Raw genomic sequence first — 17,836 nt, 5'->3', positions numbered from 1 at the left:
ATGCCTGCACTGTGTTGGAAAGAATACTGCCTGTGGGGTGATGAACTGTGTAAAAGCGTTTGATACATAGGATTTTGGGGAAAGGGTTCTGCGGGATTAAAACAGGGGTAGTGCTTCAGTGGGTGCTACTCTTATCCACTAATTTTTAAGAGAAGTGAAGCATTTTATTTTTAAGCTCTCACATCTTCAGCTGCTGCTGCACATCTATTCTGTCTGAATGGTAAAACTGTGAGTGGGATGAATGGAGGAATCAAAGATGTAGTAATGCTTTTGGATATTCCTATGATGTCTTTCCATAATTCTTTCCCTCCTTCTTTCCCATTTTCCCCTTGCAGGAAAGTAGTTGAGCTGCCTAAGAGACGCTTTGGAGTTCCTCTTGATCGGATTGGAGTGAGTCGTCTTGGCAACACCAAGGGTTAGCAGTTCCTGCAAGTAAGCCAAAGTGTCCCAGTGTGGGCAGGCTGGAGAGCCCCTCCTGCTCTCAGTCACATGGAGGTGCTCAGGTCATGCCAGTAGGTTTGGAAAGGGAGCGTTGGGGAAGGAAGGCTGCTTCTATAACATGGATTGTGACACAACTTAGTTTGAATCCTCTAAATCAGTGCTACTCCCTTTCAAGAAGTATTTATTAGCTTTTTCTTCACCTTATGTTGTCTTTGTCTAATCCTTGCAGTTCTGATTTGGGAAGATGTAATATTTACTGCTTTTCTGCCTATAGGTTCTTCTGTTCTGAATGATTGATGCCATACAGGAAACATCACAGCATTGTGGAAGATGCATCAGAGCACATCTTGTCATTGACTAATGATTCAACACTCAAGGAATTGACCTCCTGCAAAATCTTCTTTAAATTGTGTTTTACAAATGTTGCATTTACAAATAGTAGCTAATTCAGTTCATCAGATCAGAATGCTCTCACAGCTGAACACAGTGCCACTGATAGGAGGAGACAGGAAAAAAAAAAATGCATGGTTTAATTGCATGGCACTTATCTCTTAAACCTGCAGAAGTCCATTCTCCTAGCAAGGACTGTTAAAATTTTTGGATTTAAAATAAAACTCTCTGAGAAGCCAACAGCAGTCCATGAAATGCAGGCAGTTTGCTTTGCACGTATCTTTCAAGAGAGTGTTTTTCTATTAGATGAAGGGAGGATTTAACAGTTATGGGACAAATCCATATTTTATTTGAACTGCTATTGGGGAGAAGAAATTGATATCATTAGAAGTTGATCTGAATAAGAAGTAAGGAAAAAATCTTAGGATTTGCTCTGATGTTTTTAACAGTCTTCCTTGTATCTCTGCACCAAATTTAGAAATGTTTTCATTGTACAGCATATCCTGACATGTGGCGAGACTGTCAGCTTCCTCCTGTAAGCTAACAAATGCATTTCAGTCCTCCCTATGCATAACATAGGATAGCGTCCAAATATGAAGTCATCTACTTCCTAGGCCATCTGCATTGTATGCCTTATTTTAGTCTCTTGATGTGTGCATAGGGCATAATCACATACGCAACTGTAAAAGTTCAAGCATTTCTTAGCCTGATAACATGTAAATGTGTGCCTGTTCTCTCTATTTCAATTCAGAGTAAAACAGGTTATCTTGAATCCTGCTTCATTGCTTTTCACTTCTTTCCAGATTACGAAATACAGCTGAAAAGAGCTGTTGGCTGACATCTCGGTGCTCAGATTCCAAACTGATCTCTTCTAAACCTCCTTGTTAGACTATGGTCTACATCATCTAAATGCCTTGGATTGCTATTCCTGGGTATAAATAATCCTTAGAATTGCAAAAGATGATCTACAGAGAAAGTTCACTTCTCTATTCTAAATAATCCTGTATCTTACCACATACTTACCCTATGTTAGGCAGAGAGTTCCAATAAGGCAAGAGAGAGAAATGTGTTAATTTCCTGATCTAATGTGAGGCACCTGTCTATTAGCTAACTAAACGAGTCCTTGAGATTAAAGCTGTTCTAAGGATTGGAACTCAGGGGCAATTGCCCCTGCTCAGGCTATAGCGGGCAATGAGGTTCCCATTCAGAAGGGCAGGCAGAATCCAGTGCATATCCCTGAGTCACTGCTCACTTTACCTTTAAGCTTGCAGATAAAGGATTTGGGACTGAGTGCTGATCTGAGATGAGGTTTTCTGTCTATGCTAGAAGCAAATTCATAAATGGACTTCAAGACAAGCTCAGCTCCCTGTCCTCTGGAGTGTGCTACAGCCACCTATCCTGAGCCTGCCCTGTAGTTCAGTAAAGAGTTTTCTTACTGCACTGAGCTCACCCAGACAGTCTGCAGATAATCTGATTGCCAAGCAGCCGTATGTATGGGCTATGGGCAGATTATGGAAGTCAAGTACTCCTGACCTCTCTTATAGTTGTTTTTCAAAAGCAGCATGAACAGACTTATTGCAGGGCATATTTTGGAGGAATGGATCAGAGGGATCCAATGGTGACATATCTGATCTGCAAGGATACTGCTGGATAATTAAAGTATTTCAACAGTCAGCTGGTATTAGTGTGGGCTTCTAAATAAAGAGGGTTTTTTAAGCCTGTAGTTGGATGCAGAAATGCTCTCCATCTGAAGGAAAACATGAAAGCAAGTCAGGACAGAGATCTCTGTGGTGGTGCTGCCTGAAACTGGACCTGGAAGCTTCAGTCTCTGCACGGATAACCTTGGAGAAAGCAACAGCCTTTCTGTTCATCTGCTCCTCCAAACACACTGCAGTCTCCTTTAATATCCATGAACTGACAGGTGCTGTTTAAAGTATGGTGATGTCTGAAGGGTTGGGTGCTATGATTTGTTTTCAGATGCAATACTGGATAGATTCAGCTATCATATGTAGTATGGAGGTCAACAAGAGGATATACTGCAGCCCTGTGTTGCCTGCTTGCAGATCTATTCTGATGCCTGAGAGGATTTTCTGTAACAATTCAGTATGATCTAGTAGAATGCCAGAGGAAAATCCCTTTAATTATTGCCCGTGGGTCATTAACTTCAGTAAGTTTGACTGCCCGAGCATGGGTGAGGTGCAAACAGCCATAATGTGAAAGTGGCATCTGAGGAAAAGTTCTGTTCTGCATTTAGGAGGAAAGACAGGAGCCCTTGCTAATGGTGAGTCTAGCGAAGATATCCCTACATACTCTCTGAACTTGCAAATGAATTGCTTTCAGCATTGATGTTCAGCACTCCAGCAGAAGCAGCCAACATAGCAGCATGTAGGCAACATTAGAGTAGTCTGGGTACTGAGAGCACTGAATGCTTAAAGGAAAGACATAGCCTTCTCTTAGCAATACGCCATATTTTTCCTGTGTTGGTTGCTGTTGTGAGGGTATGTGAACCCTTAGCTTTTTCAGGTTCACAAATGCAACAGAAAAGGGGAAATTTCTTCTGAATTGCTGCTCAGGAAATAGCAGAGGTAACGTTAACAGCAAGTTTTGCTTTGCAGGTGATTAGACTTTACCTATGTAATCAAGTTTTTTTTTTTTTTTTTTTGCCATATATGCCAGCTTTAGCCATTAATAGAATGAATAGATCTCTTGTTGACGAAGTACATAGAAGGTACTGCTGTAAGTGTGCGTGTCTTGCCAGAGCCCTAAGCAATGAGTGTAACATGGTAATTGGTACTTTGGGAAAGGTAAAGTTCTGAAGAATACATAGCATGCAAGCTGCAGTTAAATGACATGGCTACACAGGACTGGAGAGTCAGTTCAATTCTAGTGAAAATCAGTCCATGCTTTCACAATGCCTATTGAATTCTGCTGTCATCTACACTGCTGGAAATCTCAAAGCTAACATCAATAGCTTCAAGATTTATTCTGAACTTACACCTGTGGGAACACGATCCTTTTGCTTTGCAAGTGAACGTAGATAATGTGATTTAAAATGGTTGTATGTAGGACCTATTGATGGACTGTGATCACTTCCTTTTGGACAGGTGCAGAGAACTGACAGTTTGACAGTTGGACTAGATGATCTTAATGGTCTGTTTCAAACCTTATAATTCTGTCAATTCTGCAGTAGAAAAAAACAGCTAGCATTTCTTTGGGGCAAAGTAGGTAGAAGTGAGCAGGGATGGTCCAATCCCATGAGTACAGCAGTCCACAGGTGCCCATGTTCTGGCTAAAGAAAGGGCATGTTCCTGAGGCATATTAAAACAAACCTGCCTTGCTCTATCAAGGTGTTTAATAGGAGCTTTATGATCCATTATGTAACCAGAGCCTACATCCATAGAAATGTACTCCCCCTTTAGGCCTCTGAAAGGAATGAGAAAGAAAACAGCGCGTGCTTCTGTGCAACAGAAAATCTTTATTGGAGTGATATCCAAAAGATCCAGACTTCTGTGCCCGTCCTCCCCCAAACCTACTGCATATGTTGGTGGGACACGACAAGGAACAACAGCTCTGGCTCAGCAAGCCAAGGCAGGCAGCCCTGGGCCCTCCCATTGCACCCAAACTGCCTCCCTTTCCTCTCAGAGGGTGCTGGGGCTTCCGAGACCTGCTCATGGGACACAACGCAAAACCCAGGTCACACCGTGAGCGACGTCTGCACGTGGGCAGAGGGCTGAGCTCAGGGGACTGGGTTGGTTTTTGGTGCCTTTGGGGACCTGGTGAGAAGGGCAAGAATGTATGGTGGCAGCAGTCTGAATGGCACAGCAAGTGAAGTTGGGGAGCATCTTCCAAGCAGGAGACTGTGGAAGGTGAGGCATGGAAAGGAGCAGCAGAGGTGGCAGGGAGCTTCCTGCACCTATCATGGTGCCTATTAGACTTGGCTGTGGTGCAGTCACAGAGGGTGGCATCTAAGTTAGCAACAAGATGAGAGAACAGAACAAACTCTTAACACATTAACACCCAGCACGCAGTTTGGGGAAGGACCCATCGTCTTCTTCAAGTCCTAGCAAGCCTTCAGATGCAGTATTTCCAAAAGCAGGCTGGAGAGGGATACAAGAGAAGAGTTTTAGCATCCAAGAGACTTTTTTTTCCAACTTCCCATAGTTTCCCTGGAGTTGGTTTCAAAAGCCCAATTTCCTGAGAGAGTTGGAGTGTTAAGAGTTTGTATAACACTTTTAGACAGTGATCCTTTTGGTTTCTTAAAGTAAAATGAAGGGTTCATGATTTATAATGCTTTGCTCTTCCTTTTGCTCTATTTCATTAATGTCAGGAATCAACTTTTTCTTTCTTGTCTACTGATCATCAGTTCTGCAGCCTCTGAGTTGTGCACAGGGCTTCTCACCTATGGCTGATGGGAAAAGCAGGATACTGACCTGGAAACACCTGATCCAGACCCTACAATTACTTTTAGAAGCTCAATCACTATAGCATTCTGCTTCCAGCTGTCTTCCAAACAACACTTACAGTGAGGGATCTTATAAGAAGAAAAATTAGGGAATTATGTGGATTTTGGTGTTGGAAAAAGTAGCTGTGTCACCAGTCTGCCTGGTTCTTTGAACCCTGTACAGGTGTCAAGCGTGAGAAAGAATTTCAACTTGTTTTTTGTGGGAGAAAAGTTCTACTGAATCAGCAGCGCTCAGGCTGAGACACAGCTCTTCCCAAAATGGACGCACAAGACAAAGGCTCTCTGCTCTGTTTTCTGGCAGAATCTGATTTAAACCTGGCTGAGAGAAGCAGTTTTTATGTACAGTTGATTCTTCCAGACTGGTGGGAGCATGAATGAGATAAGCCAAATTAATGACAGTCTCCAGGGTTGCTTACAAATTACAGATTGTCTAAGCATCACCTAAGCACATAAGCCAGCCTTGCACGGAGGGGGATGTTCCTTTGCCTGTCTGGCAGATTGTCAGCCTGCATGAGCACAGAGCATGTGGGGTAAGGGCAAAAGGAGCTTTTTTAGGGTGAGGGCAGATTTGCAACCAGTGATTACTGTTCTACACTGTCCCTGCTTTGCAAAGGAGTCCTCTGTTGCAAACATGAGCAGCGTGTCCTTGTGCTCTTGGGCAGCCTTGCAGGAGTGCAAAGCTCCCAGGACGTGCTGCAGAGAGCAGAGGGGCTGACTGGGGACACAGTAGCTCTTAGCTCCCTGCATTCCTGCTTGATTTCCACGTCCTTTTCTTTGCTGCTTTTCAGCAGCTCAAACAATTGCTGCTTTTTTCTCTGCAGGAAAGCAGTGACCTTGGTGGATGTGGACGCATGCAGGCCACATGCCTCATTATGCCTCCAGCACAAGCTTTGTGCCCTGCAGAGAATGAGGGGTGCTCTGTGGGGACATGTTCCTACTGAACTGCCCTCTGAATAGTTCCATAGTTATTCTCAGGCTGCTGCTCTAACTGCCTCTGGTGAGATCCCGAGTGCCAGTACACTCTATTCAGAGCATGCTGGGGGCATGCTTATAGTCACTGTTCTGCTACAGATAGGAAATGCTGGAACAGGGAGCTGGATGGGATGGCTGCTGCCAGCCAGACCCATAGGCAGGCCTCTAACCCAACACTTACCACGTTTTTTGGGCTGGGATGCTGAGAGACTTTCCAAGGCATCGGCCACCTCTGACCCTTCCTCAGCTGAGAGCTGATCCTTAAACTTCAACAGCTGTTGAGAAACAGACACAGCAGTGAGCAACTGCTCTGACAGGAGGACGGGACCCAGCACAGCATGGTAGAGGCAGGCTGTAGGCAGCCCTGCAGGCAGCACCCATGGGAGCAGGACCATTCCAGGAGGATCTGCTCTTGGAGCACCTCCTCATGTCCTCCTATCCACAGCTTTTGCTGACTTGCTTACTATGCGAAAGCCCGAAGTGTTTTGCCTCCACCTGCAGCTTCTCTTTTCTAGCAAACTGGGGAGGCTCAGGCCATGGGCTGGGTCTGCCTCGCTGGTAGGGAACCCAGAGAAGTGCCAGTCTGGGGAAGGCATGCAGGGGCCGTGTGTGCTGGAGCCTAAAATGGATAGAGGAAGCCGATGCAATGCACAGGTAGACACCAAGACTTGCCCTTCTCCTTCTGTCTTCCATAGAGATTTCTTTTAGCATCTGTTTTTTCTTTTTTTCTTTTTTTCCAGCTTAGCTAGAGTATTATTCATGCAACAGTAAACATGTATATGTCTGCGCATTTGCTTCTCTCACCTGTTCAAAGTCGTCAAATTTCTTTGCCAGCTCCCAGTCTGCAAAGAAAGAGAGTCACATTGGTAATTCCTAAAGCTCAGATCTGAAGCAGTTTCTTCATGTATGGTGGTGATGGGTTGATTGTTGGACTAGATGATCTTAGCAGTCTTTTCCAGCCTTATTGATTCTATGATTTCTCCTGTCTATAGGTTGACAAAGAAAGACCCATTTACCCTTTAATTCCTGTCCAGCCTCTGCTGTGCCCTTCTCTGCTCAGCATCTGGATGCCTGGTATCATCTTCATGGATCATCGGGCGCTGCACCAGGCTGTCTAAAGCCTGTGCACACAGATGGGCAAAAGGCCATGAGATGTTAGGGAGAGTCAGGTTCTGTGGACAGAATCTGAGGCTCCAGCTGAACTGGGTTAGCAATAGGAAAGCTGCAGGAGAGGTTGTGGGTTTCCCATCTCACTCCTCTTGAAGGGTGAGGGACGCAATTCCAGGGCCAAACTGAGGTTAAAAGCAGTTAATGATTTTGAATTAGATAGCTGAAACAGTTTTGAAAGTGGAACACAAAGCCATCAGCTGCTTTGCAGTGCCAGTTTGTGAAAATATGCGCTAAAATAAGCAGAAGAGACAGGAAATTGCTCAAGAATGTCTCTGTTCAGCCCAAGAGCCAAACACCAGCCCTGGGCTGTCTGTGCTATCTGCTCCTGACGGGGCAGTGGGTGTTGGTCTGCATCTCCTGGGGGATTTAGGAGCTCATTCCCCTGACCTCAGATAAGGCTTTAGCACACGTTGCCAGACTCAGGCTTTTTTTTAATGTTTGAAACTAAGGAGAAAGGTGCCAAAAAAAGAGCTGCCTCCGTTCTCAGTTTCTCCTCCAAGAAAGCAGCAGTTTAGTTGAAAACTACTGAATATTTTCTGATAGATATAAAACAGAAAAATCAGCAGTTCTTAAGTAAACCCATCACACCAGAGTGCTATGGCTATGGGCAGGCAGCGGGGCTCGGCTCCTTCCCTTGCCTTGCCAGCAACATCCGCAGGCAGATTCCTCTAAAATGTGTCTTTATGCATCCATAAGTGAAAAGTGCCCCTTAAGAGCTTATTGTTATAATTGATTTTATTATTATCATTTTACACATTTTTGCCTCGTTCAGAATTTCAAGTGCTGATTTTGGCTCAACTTTCCACAAAGAGTAAGCTTGGCCAATGGCTGCTATGAATAGAAAATGAGCAGCGGTCGAAATTTGGAACGGATTATCTCAAGCAGAGGGAAAGAAGTTAATTTATGGAGGATGCTTTGAGAAACTGCCTGCTGTAAATCCTCTGTCTGTGCTCAGCTCAGAGATTCATTATATTCAATTGTCTGGCATAAAACGCAGCCTTTCCTCCAGGAGTAATAAGTGCAATAATCCATAAAGCAATCATAAAAATGTTATTTTTTGAATGCGTCCCCTTTGCAAGAAGAATGCCTTTGTTAGTGTAAGGACTTGATTTATTTGTATTTATCTATTTGTCCCTGGATTGTTTAACTACTGCCTCACTGCATTAACAAGGGGCCGGGGAGCAGCACTGAGTGATTTTGATTAATGGATTTCCATGGCAAAAATGTTTCTGAGCTTCATTCTCTGCTGTTGTTGCAGAGAAAATCAGCTTCCTGCCCTGAAACCACCACATGTGGCCCAGCCCCTTCCCACACTGCAGTGGCCATGGGAAGTTCTGACCTCGATAATGGTGTTTGCAATTGCTGTCTGTAGTGTCATGGAATGCCCAAGTTTCTCTTTAGAGAGCCTGAGTTTGGAGCCTGTCCCAACACACAGGATGGTCTTAAATTTGGTGTCTGTACATATAACACAGAGAAAAATCTGGACCTCCTCTCTGAAAAAAGTCTGAGTTGATTCCTTACATCCAAAGCATTCATACAGATACAGCTGCAAGAAGCTTGATCTCCCATCCCTTACCAAAATTTCCTGGAGTCCTCCATGCAAACTTCTTATTAAGCAGAGGAAGCAATGTGTCCTTGTGATTTGTGTCTTCTCTCTCCGGAAGCACTCGGTTATCTGCAGCACATAAAACATGCCATTCTCAGTCTCTGGTGCCAAAACGGATGGACCATCCATCCCCCAACATTAAGACAAAAATTAAGGCTAAGACCTCTTCTGCAAGCACTCCCCTCATTGCCCCATCACCCCATCCATCTCCCCAGGGCTGGTGGAGGTGAGAGATATTCCTTACGTGTGCATGTAGCTGAAGAGCCCTGCAGCATTCCATCTAGCCCTGTGCTCACCCAGCACTGGGGCTGGGCTCTCTGGCTGCCTGTAGTATTAAAGGATTCATTTTGCTCATAGGCAAAGTGTGGAGGAGTTTAAAGCGAGCCTCTTTTTCTCCAAGGAATCCTCTTAACGGTTGCTGTCAGCCATGCCTAATTTCCTTCCCTGTTTTCCAGGAAAAATCCTCCCCAAACTGCTTTCCTGTAGCAATCTGGGCTTCTGTATGAGGCCCATTTTAGGAGCTTTCTCAGTGGTTTTTCTCTAGTGGTTGTGGCTCTACCCTCAAATGAGTGGTTGTGAAGGTTAGGGCTTCAGCAGCATCTGATGGACGCAAGGATCAGATGACCAGACCGGACAAGGCTCTGGGATGCCTTCAGCTCTGCCAAACAGATTTCTAGGAGCATCTGGAACTTGCGTGGTGCATTCATTTTTGGGAGGAGCATAAAATCATAGAGTGGCCATTCCCCAAAATTTTTTGTCTAATTCCCACACCCAGACCTTGCCAAACCCTAGAATATGCCCACAAAATCCACATAAAATGCAAAGAAATGATGCAGAAAGACATTTTTTCTCTTCTCCTGGGATCTTCAGGACATTACCTCAATCCCTTCAAGGAGATTAGAAGGGAGCAATGGGTCTCAGATAGATAGCCATCAGACCTACATAGCTGTGATGAGATGAATGCAAATAATTTTGATACAGACAGAACAAAGCACTGTGGCAGATGAGTCCCCGCGATGTTTAAGAGTGTGTGGGAATGCACCCCAAGGTGATGCTTCCCATATATGTGGCCAGGTTTGCCCCCACCTAATGGTGCAGCTGAAGCCGAGTGTGATTTGAGGAAACAAACCCGAGGAGCTGAGCAGGGCTGTGCACTCTGTAAGACCTGCAGTTTGTGTGCTATAAACCTAAGCCTGAAAGACAGTTACGATCTTCAAAGAGCCGCTTTTAGTCATCTGAGGGATTTGATACAGGAAAAAAAAAAAAAAAAATATATATATATATATATATATATATAAACACTCTAGTAAAAACTAAACAGAAGCTGTATTTAGAGAAGGTGGCCGCAGGAATGTTTTGGTTGTCATTACAAAAATAAATAGGTGATATAAGAGGAAAAATCATTTGAAAAGCAACGTTGTTTTCTAGCCTATATTTAGCTGCTTTAATTTTTTTCCTGCTGCCAAGTCTCTCTAAGAAAGAAGATTAATGATTGACATTTTCCTGTGGAATAAGTTCAAGCTAAGATTAATTTAAATTACGGGAGAAGAACATATAAACAGAAGTTTCATGATTAAAAAAAGTTCAGCAGCACCCTACTCCTGACATTTAGGAGCTGTCACATCTCATATGGTACATCCTTGGATTGCTACTCTCTGGTATTTTAATATATATACTTGGAAATTTTCTTTCAGGAAGAAAGAAGAAAATACCACTACCAGATTTCACCAGATCTGGTATTTTCATTGTTTAGCAGTGTAATATATGAATGTGTGAACAGCAGCAGACCAGAAGTATGTGCTGATATGATCAAGTCCCTGAGTAGTACCCATGTTGATTGATTATTTAGTATAGCTCAAGGTTGCTTTAATTTTCTTGCACGGATAAGCGAGTGTTGCATGGCCATGACAAGCAGCAAAGCAAAGCAAAAAGATAAAGACCTACCTGTGTCATCTAGCCTGTATTCCAGCTTACCTAGTAGGAAAAAAGGCACTCCATGTGTAGATGGGACATACACAGTCATGGTCAAGATGGCTAGCATTCCGAGGGACAGCTGGATGGACCGCATCTTCTCCACGTACCCACCACCCAAAAGCATTCTTTCTTCAAGCACGGTGGAGGACTTCAATGCAACCCAGTGCCAGATGAGCTCACTTTTAAGAGGCAGTGGATGTGCCGTGATTGCAAATGGCCTTTGGAGGAGGGGAGAAAAATATCTCTTGAGATATAATTCAACCTGTCAATATGATTCACTCCTTTGGGAGTGGACAGAACAACCCAGTAACAGACGTCAGATGGAACCTGTTCAATATATCTCATATCAGATTGATCTAATGAATTTTGATGTTCCCACAGGCATGCCCTGTCCATGCACATTGATATACATTCCATATGTACATCCATACGTACATACATTAAGAATATTCTTTCGTGGCTGTAGCTTTAATGGAGTTCAGGCATGAGGACTTCCACATTAGCAGGGAAGATCTGTCTAACATACAAGTTGCCGTATGTCACCAGTTTGGACAGAATCAGGTTAATGGGTTTTTGTAATTTATCATCGCACTTCTTACTGCCTGTATTAATTAATGTGAGATATAATGAGTGCTGAAATGCTGGGAAACAGAGGGGGAGAGCTCTTTCCATTTAAGTGATTGGAAGATATTGAGTGTGTCTCGCTCACAGTGACTTATGGCTTTGTCAACGGGAAAGGCATCACATCCTATTTTGGGATTGTGTCTGAGTGGGGGAGTGCAAATTTGGCAGCAGACATGGAATACATCAAGGATGGGCAACTGTCTTCTTTTTTCTGGGGAAAAGAAGTGGAAGGCCAGATGCCAGTTCTGTCCGCACAGCTATGTTTTATTAGTGTAGAGCAGAGTATTGAGGCACATTGCACACATCCCATGTCTTCTCAGGACATCACTGTGTCTTGGCTTGGCTTCTCTCTGTTGCTTGTCCATCACAATTGAGCAGGGACCTGCTACTAGTTCTCTATTACAACCTTGACAAGAAAAATGCTATCACAGTAACAGCACTAGCCTTTCTTCTGCACTTCTGCTCCTTCTGCCAATCATCATCTGCAGAACTGAATCATTTGTACTATACTTTGGCCAAGCTCTGACTTGTACATGCACTCCCAGTGACTCATCTCTTGTGCTTTTTGGACACCACATCATGCCAGATCACCCAGTACAGCTTCATCTGATGGTACCTACACTTCGTCTTAAGTAAAAAATAATGCCTTTTCCTTGTTTGGGCTTTTGGCTTCTGATCCCTAACTTTCCCTTAAACTTGTTGTGCAGCTTGGATGGTTATAGGATGACTTGCCCTTTAATATTCCTTTTCATATTTATTTTTTACTAAGAAATGAGGAGTCAAAGCTCAGATTTTTTGCAAGTGCCTATGAAGCTGAATGTGATCCTTCCATTAAAAAATGCTTTTCTACTGAGGAAATGGTCCCATTTTCTTTTTTTTTTTTTTCTACAGAGACAAGTAAAACCATCTTGTCTTTCCTCTCAGTCTTGTGAACCAACATTGTATCGGTTGAAGTACTACTCTTCCTTCTTCATAAAGTTCTCTTTGCACTGAAGGATGCCCACCTCCTACAGGGAGCACATTTCCAGACACCACTCTCCCTAAGCTATCCATGGCAAACTGGTTGGTGGTGGGCAGCCCCCAAGGAGCAGAAGCCATAACCTGGTGAGGACCACCTTGCATGGGAGTGCAAGGTGGGATGTGCTAGTTTTGACTCAAAACCATATTATTAAGGAAAGTTAAGTGTGGTTTTGCTTCATACTAAACGGTGTCCACATTTCTACCAGTCTGTGTTGAGACTGGCTGTGACATTGATTTTGCCTTGATATACTGGTGGATTTCTCCATCACACCTAAGCCTTGGCAGAATCCACATATCTTTGGTTGTTTTTTTTCCTACTTTCCTTTATCATGGTCTATTGACAGGATCTTTCAGGAAGTTGGAGTTGGAAGAGCTCTGGGATTTTCTTTCACTGTAGAGAAACTTCAGTTCTGGGTCACTGCAACTGTTCAGACCCCAAAGCAACTTGCAAATACAGCGTGCCAGTCCTTGCAAGAGAGTGCTGTGGTGAAAGTAGTGGACTGTCATTCTCCATTTACACAACAAGAGGGGTGAGGGGCGGATGCTCTCAAAGAGTGGGTGGAAAGATGCCTGACAGCCACTGCCAGACACTAGTGACTTTTTGCATTTGTTGCAGTTGTGGGAGGATTGACTTGAGGGATTAGGTTTAATTAACACTCTCACCCAGTTAATATCTTTGCTTTTAGCCCATTTGTCTGAGTACTGAAAGTATTATTCCATTTAATTGTTCTTATATATTTTATTCCCAGTAGAAAAACAACACAGTCTCCATATTCTCTCAATTACTTCACTCAGCAGTAACATCTACTACATCCACTGAGCTGTCTACAGCTCAAACACATCAACAGCCCAAAGATGGGAGCTCTGTCCCTAACTTCCACGGTCTTAATTTATCTGAATCTCTTCACATAGAAGCTTCTCTTTACAGAAAGCTGTGCAATTGTCAGGTAATTTAATACAATCAATTTGGAAAATTGACCAGAGAAAAACCAACCAGCCCAGAGGATAGGGATGGAAAGACCTTGCCCAAGCAGGTTGGATGCTGATAAGCTCAGCTGTACCAGCTCTGCATGCTAGAGATAAGGCATTAATAGACTTCAATGGGCTTGATTAGCACCAGCTGTGGCCTACACCTGCCCTCTCTTCCCACAGGCTGAGGAACTCTGTTTAAGTCTAGCCTTGGGCCCCTGATCCTCTCTGTTTTCCTGGGTGAGGAATGCTGGTTAGTTATATCCTCGGCCATAGCTCCTATTGATCTGGTTGTTAAACTAGAAGCTGAGTTTCTAGCTTAACCTCAGACCTGTTCTGTCAGTATGGATGTGTTTGTTGCTCACTGGGTTGTGTTTGACCCTCATTGTCATCACTGGACCTGATTCTGACTGGTGGATTGAATTCTAGCTTGACCTTGAACCTTCCTCCCCCCCCACAGTCTTCCTTAGTGATCCAGGCTCTCGGTTGATCTGAATGCTCCCTGACACTATTTCCTCAATATGCTCAGCCTTCTTCTGTGCATGCTCTTTTCTCTGCCAGGCAGGTCAGCCTGACTTGGAGCAGTAAAAGCCTTTAGGTATTCTGTATGAAATTCCAATTTCTCTAAAGTCACTTTCAGCTTTGTTGCTAACTTTAATTGGTCTCTCTAGAACAGATGGAGTCTCCAAATAGCCTAGTTTAACCCCAAAGTAGTAATATGTCTTATTTCAGAGTAATTGTCAGACAATAGGAGTTGAGGAGGTTTCTTGGGCCACTTGCAAGATGCAGGAGGCAGTGTTGAGCTACTGAAAGCAGGAGAACTTGAACCTTGCTTGGAGTGGCATGTTTCCAGGACACTTTGTGCGCTGCACATTTGGCATTTGAAGAGGGGGAGGATTTCTTGTCTTTTCCAGCACTTCTTGAGAGCGTATGAAAACTTTACATGCGTTGTGTATTTCAGGTAAGCTTCAGCAGCATTCATTTGCTGTGGTCTTTCTGTCTCTTCCTAAACTTTGTTTGCTTGGTCACAAAGCAACCAGCCTGCTGTGGCAGGACACAGGAGAAAAGAGCCCTTACTTAAGGTTGGGAGGCAGGGTATATTAACTGTCCTGCAGTCTGTGCACCATGAAGGGGACTTGGCTGAAAACATGTGCTCTCAGCTAGTGGAGATGGGATTTTTTTTATCCTGCCCCATATGTAGGAGGAGACTTGTGTCTGACTGCTTCCTTGCTTAGAGTGTTTCTAAGGCTATGATAGGCATAGGAAAGAGGAGGGGACAAACTGTAGAGAGGAAAGCGGGCAGGATGCTAAAGAGACCATGAAAAGCAGGGAGGAGCTAGGAGCCTTTCAGCATGAGGGGGGAGAAGCTGTGCTTCACCTGATAGGAATCAAAGTGGAAAGCACTGAAAGCCACCCTGTCCTCTGTGTCCTTCACATATTTGTTCTTTAAATTCTCCTCTGCCTATGTCATTTCTGGGGTGAACCAGAAAACAAAATCTGCTCTGGTCCTGTTATATAAAGCACCACTGGAAGGCGCTCGGCTATTCTGCTGTGGGCTGGTGCAAAGTCCCCAACAGAACAGCACAGCTTCACTGCAGAAAGGAATTAAAATAATGTGCAGCTCCCTGAAAGGAGGGAGTACATAACAGGGAGGGAGATGTAGTTATAAAATGAGATTCTCTGTTCCTCAGGGGACTGTTAAAACCAGTCAATATTTATGAAGCTTTTAGTCTGACTCATGCAATTTGTTCCCCTTTCTACGTGCCTGTCTTTGGGACTCAGCTGTTGCTTGGCCTGTTACTGCCATAAAATTAGATGCTATAGTTTAACTGTCTCCTTGCGTAGTGAAGGAGGAGGGAAAGGTCCCAAGCAAGGCATAAAATGGCTTCGCTTGTCACCTCCCTGCAGCCAGCAGAGGGAGGGCACAGAGGGAAGCATCATTAGCTCCTATCAGGTGGGGATCACACTAAAGGCAAGCAGCACCTCGTGGTTAAGGCAGAGGAGAATACAGAGCACAGCTGGGCTGCCTGTCTGGCTGGCTTTCACATCCATTCGTAGGGCTGTCAGGAGATGATTTGGCTTCTTAGAGAAGAAGTTACCTCCAAAGTGTTCTCCTGGAGTGAGGGGTGAAAAAGCAGTGCAGGAATGCAAAAGCATGGGAGAAAAGCAGGGAATGGGGGAGTCGTGCCATTTGCACATCTGCTTCTTAATCCTGAGCTGGAATACCTTCTCCAGACCAGATCCCTCCTGACAGGTGGTTATTTGGCTGAGCCAGGACAGCATGCTGAAGTAGCATAATTTGGGATGAACTGGTTAAACCACCAGATTTACCCTAAGCTTGATCCTTCTCTGATCTGATCTACCTTCTGCAGGCCATCCTGGATGATGTATGAGCTGTGCCTCAGAACTCAGCAAGGACACAAAGTGCCAAGTGAATGATGCTGTGGGGTGCCTTTACAAGAATAGTATTACCCTAAAGAAGCTTGTCATCTTTGGCTACAGGAGGAAGATTTAGAGTGGTTTGGAGCAGGAGCTGGTTTTCTAGAGCTTACTCTCCTCTGTCAGCTATAGGATACTAGAGAACAGCCACTTGTGGATGTGGTAACTGAGATGACAAATCAGTACATAGCAAACCTGGGGAAACCACCAAGGTAGCTGTGCTGCAGGTTCTGTGTGTCTCTGCAGAGTTAGCGTATCCTGAGCTGTCCTCAGAAAGCCCTGTCGCATTCTGGGCAGCTGTTTGTGAGGCACTGTGTCCTCTAGAGCATGCTGCAGCCACCAGGCAGCAAACCCACAAGCTGCTGTAGGGACTGACGTGGGCTTGGCAGCTCCTGGTGTGACTGAGGAAGAATGAATTGCCTCTGATCATCTCATTGCAGGTACTGGGCTGAGGATGCTGAATCCTACCTGTACCAAGGACTTCTGCAAGGATGCTTTCTTGTGGCCAAAAATTGCTGTGTTCATGTTTCTGAATTTTGCACCTTACTTTCTACTTCAATCAGCAATTGTCAGTGAGTCTAAATTGAATGCAGCTTCTACATGTATTTCTTTGGGCATCATGGCCCAAACAAAGGCTGGGTGGTTTCAAACCTGTCTGCCAGCAGTGCCAACTTTCATGCTGTCATTCCTTTTTCTCTCACTCCCTCCTCTCAGTTCCCATCATTTGGCCATCTGACTTAACAAGAACTAGTACCTGTTCTTTGGGAAATGTTCTCGCTATGAGTTACCCCGGAAAGTCTGAGAGGGTAAATATATCTGGTTTATTTTGAGGAAATTTGCATAGGTGACCATAGCTCTTGCATTTCTGAAGGCATGTCTTCCTACCTAGCTTGTTATCTTTATGTAGGGCTGCCGAGACTGCAGTACTTCCTGCACATGCAAAATCTGTTTTCTTGAGTAAACATCAATGCTTTCTGGATGTAAACTTGTGTATATAAAATCAAAGCTTGAAATAAGAGATTTGAGGATGTATGTGTCCCTCACATCTTGACCTTGGGAATCAAGGCTGGCAGAAGTGATAACATCAGATTATTGCCTTTTTTTTTTAACCAGCAAAGGATGAGGAAAGTGAAAATCAAAAAGTGATTTCAAGCAGTTGATCAGACGAGAATATAGCAAGCTTGGTGCCATGTGAGACTTTCACTGACTTCAGCCCCCACCAAAGTCCTTCCAGCACCACTGCTGAAATGTCATCCAGTAGTGACTGAGTAGCTGATGGCAGACACAGGGGCTTACCCACAACCTCCCACTCTTATTAGGCTGCTTACGTCTCCTTTGTGTGGGCTTGCAGGCAGCTCCCTGCAGAGCACGAAGTGAAGAACAAATATCTGTTCTGGGTGAAAAGTGGTCAATGTGCCGCCTTTGGTATTACTTCTCACTTTCTTTGGTGAAGAAGAATTTTGGGAGGTATTTGGTCTCACTTGCTGATGTGAAACTTGACAGTTTCATGGGGGGGAGAGGGAAGGGAGGGCAGAACTATTACCCTTACAGACATGTTTGTAAATTTGTGGGCACAGATGCAGAGCTAATTTGCACACTGCAGTTTCCTGGGCAGCCTGGACAAACATCTGAGCTGTGCACATCACCGAGCTGTGTGCAGCACTGCATCTGACCTCCCATTGTATGCCTTCTCTCTCCAACTCGAAAGCCAACAAAAGCCTTCCCAGTGCCCAACCATTTTCCCGCTGCTTCTATGACATTGCATGTAA

General features: G+C 44.3%; 2 protein-coding genes across 12 annotated transcripts in view; one reads left to right on the top strand and one right to left on the bottom strand.

Annotated features, from left to right (window-relative positions):
* The window catches only part of OSTN (osteocrin), an 84,007-nt gene extending 82,404 nt beyond the window's left edge, over positions 1 to 1,603 (top strand). For 9 of the 10 annotated variants that reach the window (XM_031603410.2, XM_031603407.2, XM_031603409.2 and 6 more), the window contains 2 exons: positions 336 to 415; positions 716 to 1,603. In XM_031603410.2, coding sequence (XP_031459270.2) covers positions 336 to 415; positions 716 to 738 — 103 coding nt within the window. In that variant the 3' untranslated portion in view covers positions 739 to 1,603. Of the gene's footprint in view, positions 1 to 335; positions 433 to 715 lie in introns of all 10 variants that reach the window. The other variant, XM_031603413.2, reaches the window with a different exon arrangement.
* A 2,683-nt stretch (positions 1,604 to 4,286) lies between these two features.
* Positions 4,287 to 11,247, bottom strand: UTS2B (urotensin 2B). 2 transcript variants are annotated; one of them, XM_031603736.2, is made up of 5 exons: positions 10,986 to 11,247; positions 9,012 to 9,110; positions 7,070 to 7,107; positions 6,447 to 6,540; positions 4,287 to 4,928 (listed from the first exon to the last, which is right to left on the bottom strand). In XM_031603736.2, the coding sequence occupies exons 1-5, from the start codon at positions 11,137 to 11,139 to the stop codon at positions 4,903 to 4,905; spliced, it is 411 nt and encodes a 136-aa protein (XP_031459596.1). In that variant the 5' UTR covers positions 11,140 to 11,247; the 3' UTR covers positions 4,287 to 4,902. The 2 variants fall into 2 exon arrangements, with proteins under 2 accessions (XP_031459596.1, XP_090003052.1); XM_090146926.1 differs by having other exon boundaries at positions 11,016 to 11,240.
* Between the last annotated feature and the right edge of the window lie 6,589 nt (positions 11,248 to 17,836).

Source organism: Phasianus colchicus, chromosome 10 (genome assembly GCF_987193195.1).
Source record: "Phasianus colchicus chromosome 10, bPhaCol1.hap1.1, whole genome shotgun sequence".
Lineage (NCBI taxonomy): Eukaryota > Metazoa > Chordata > Aves > Galliformes > Phasianidae > Phasianus > Phasianus colchicus.
The sequence above is the reverse complement of the archived record's forward strand: the minus strand, read 5'-3'. Positions and strand labels throughout refer to the sequence as shown.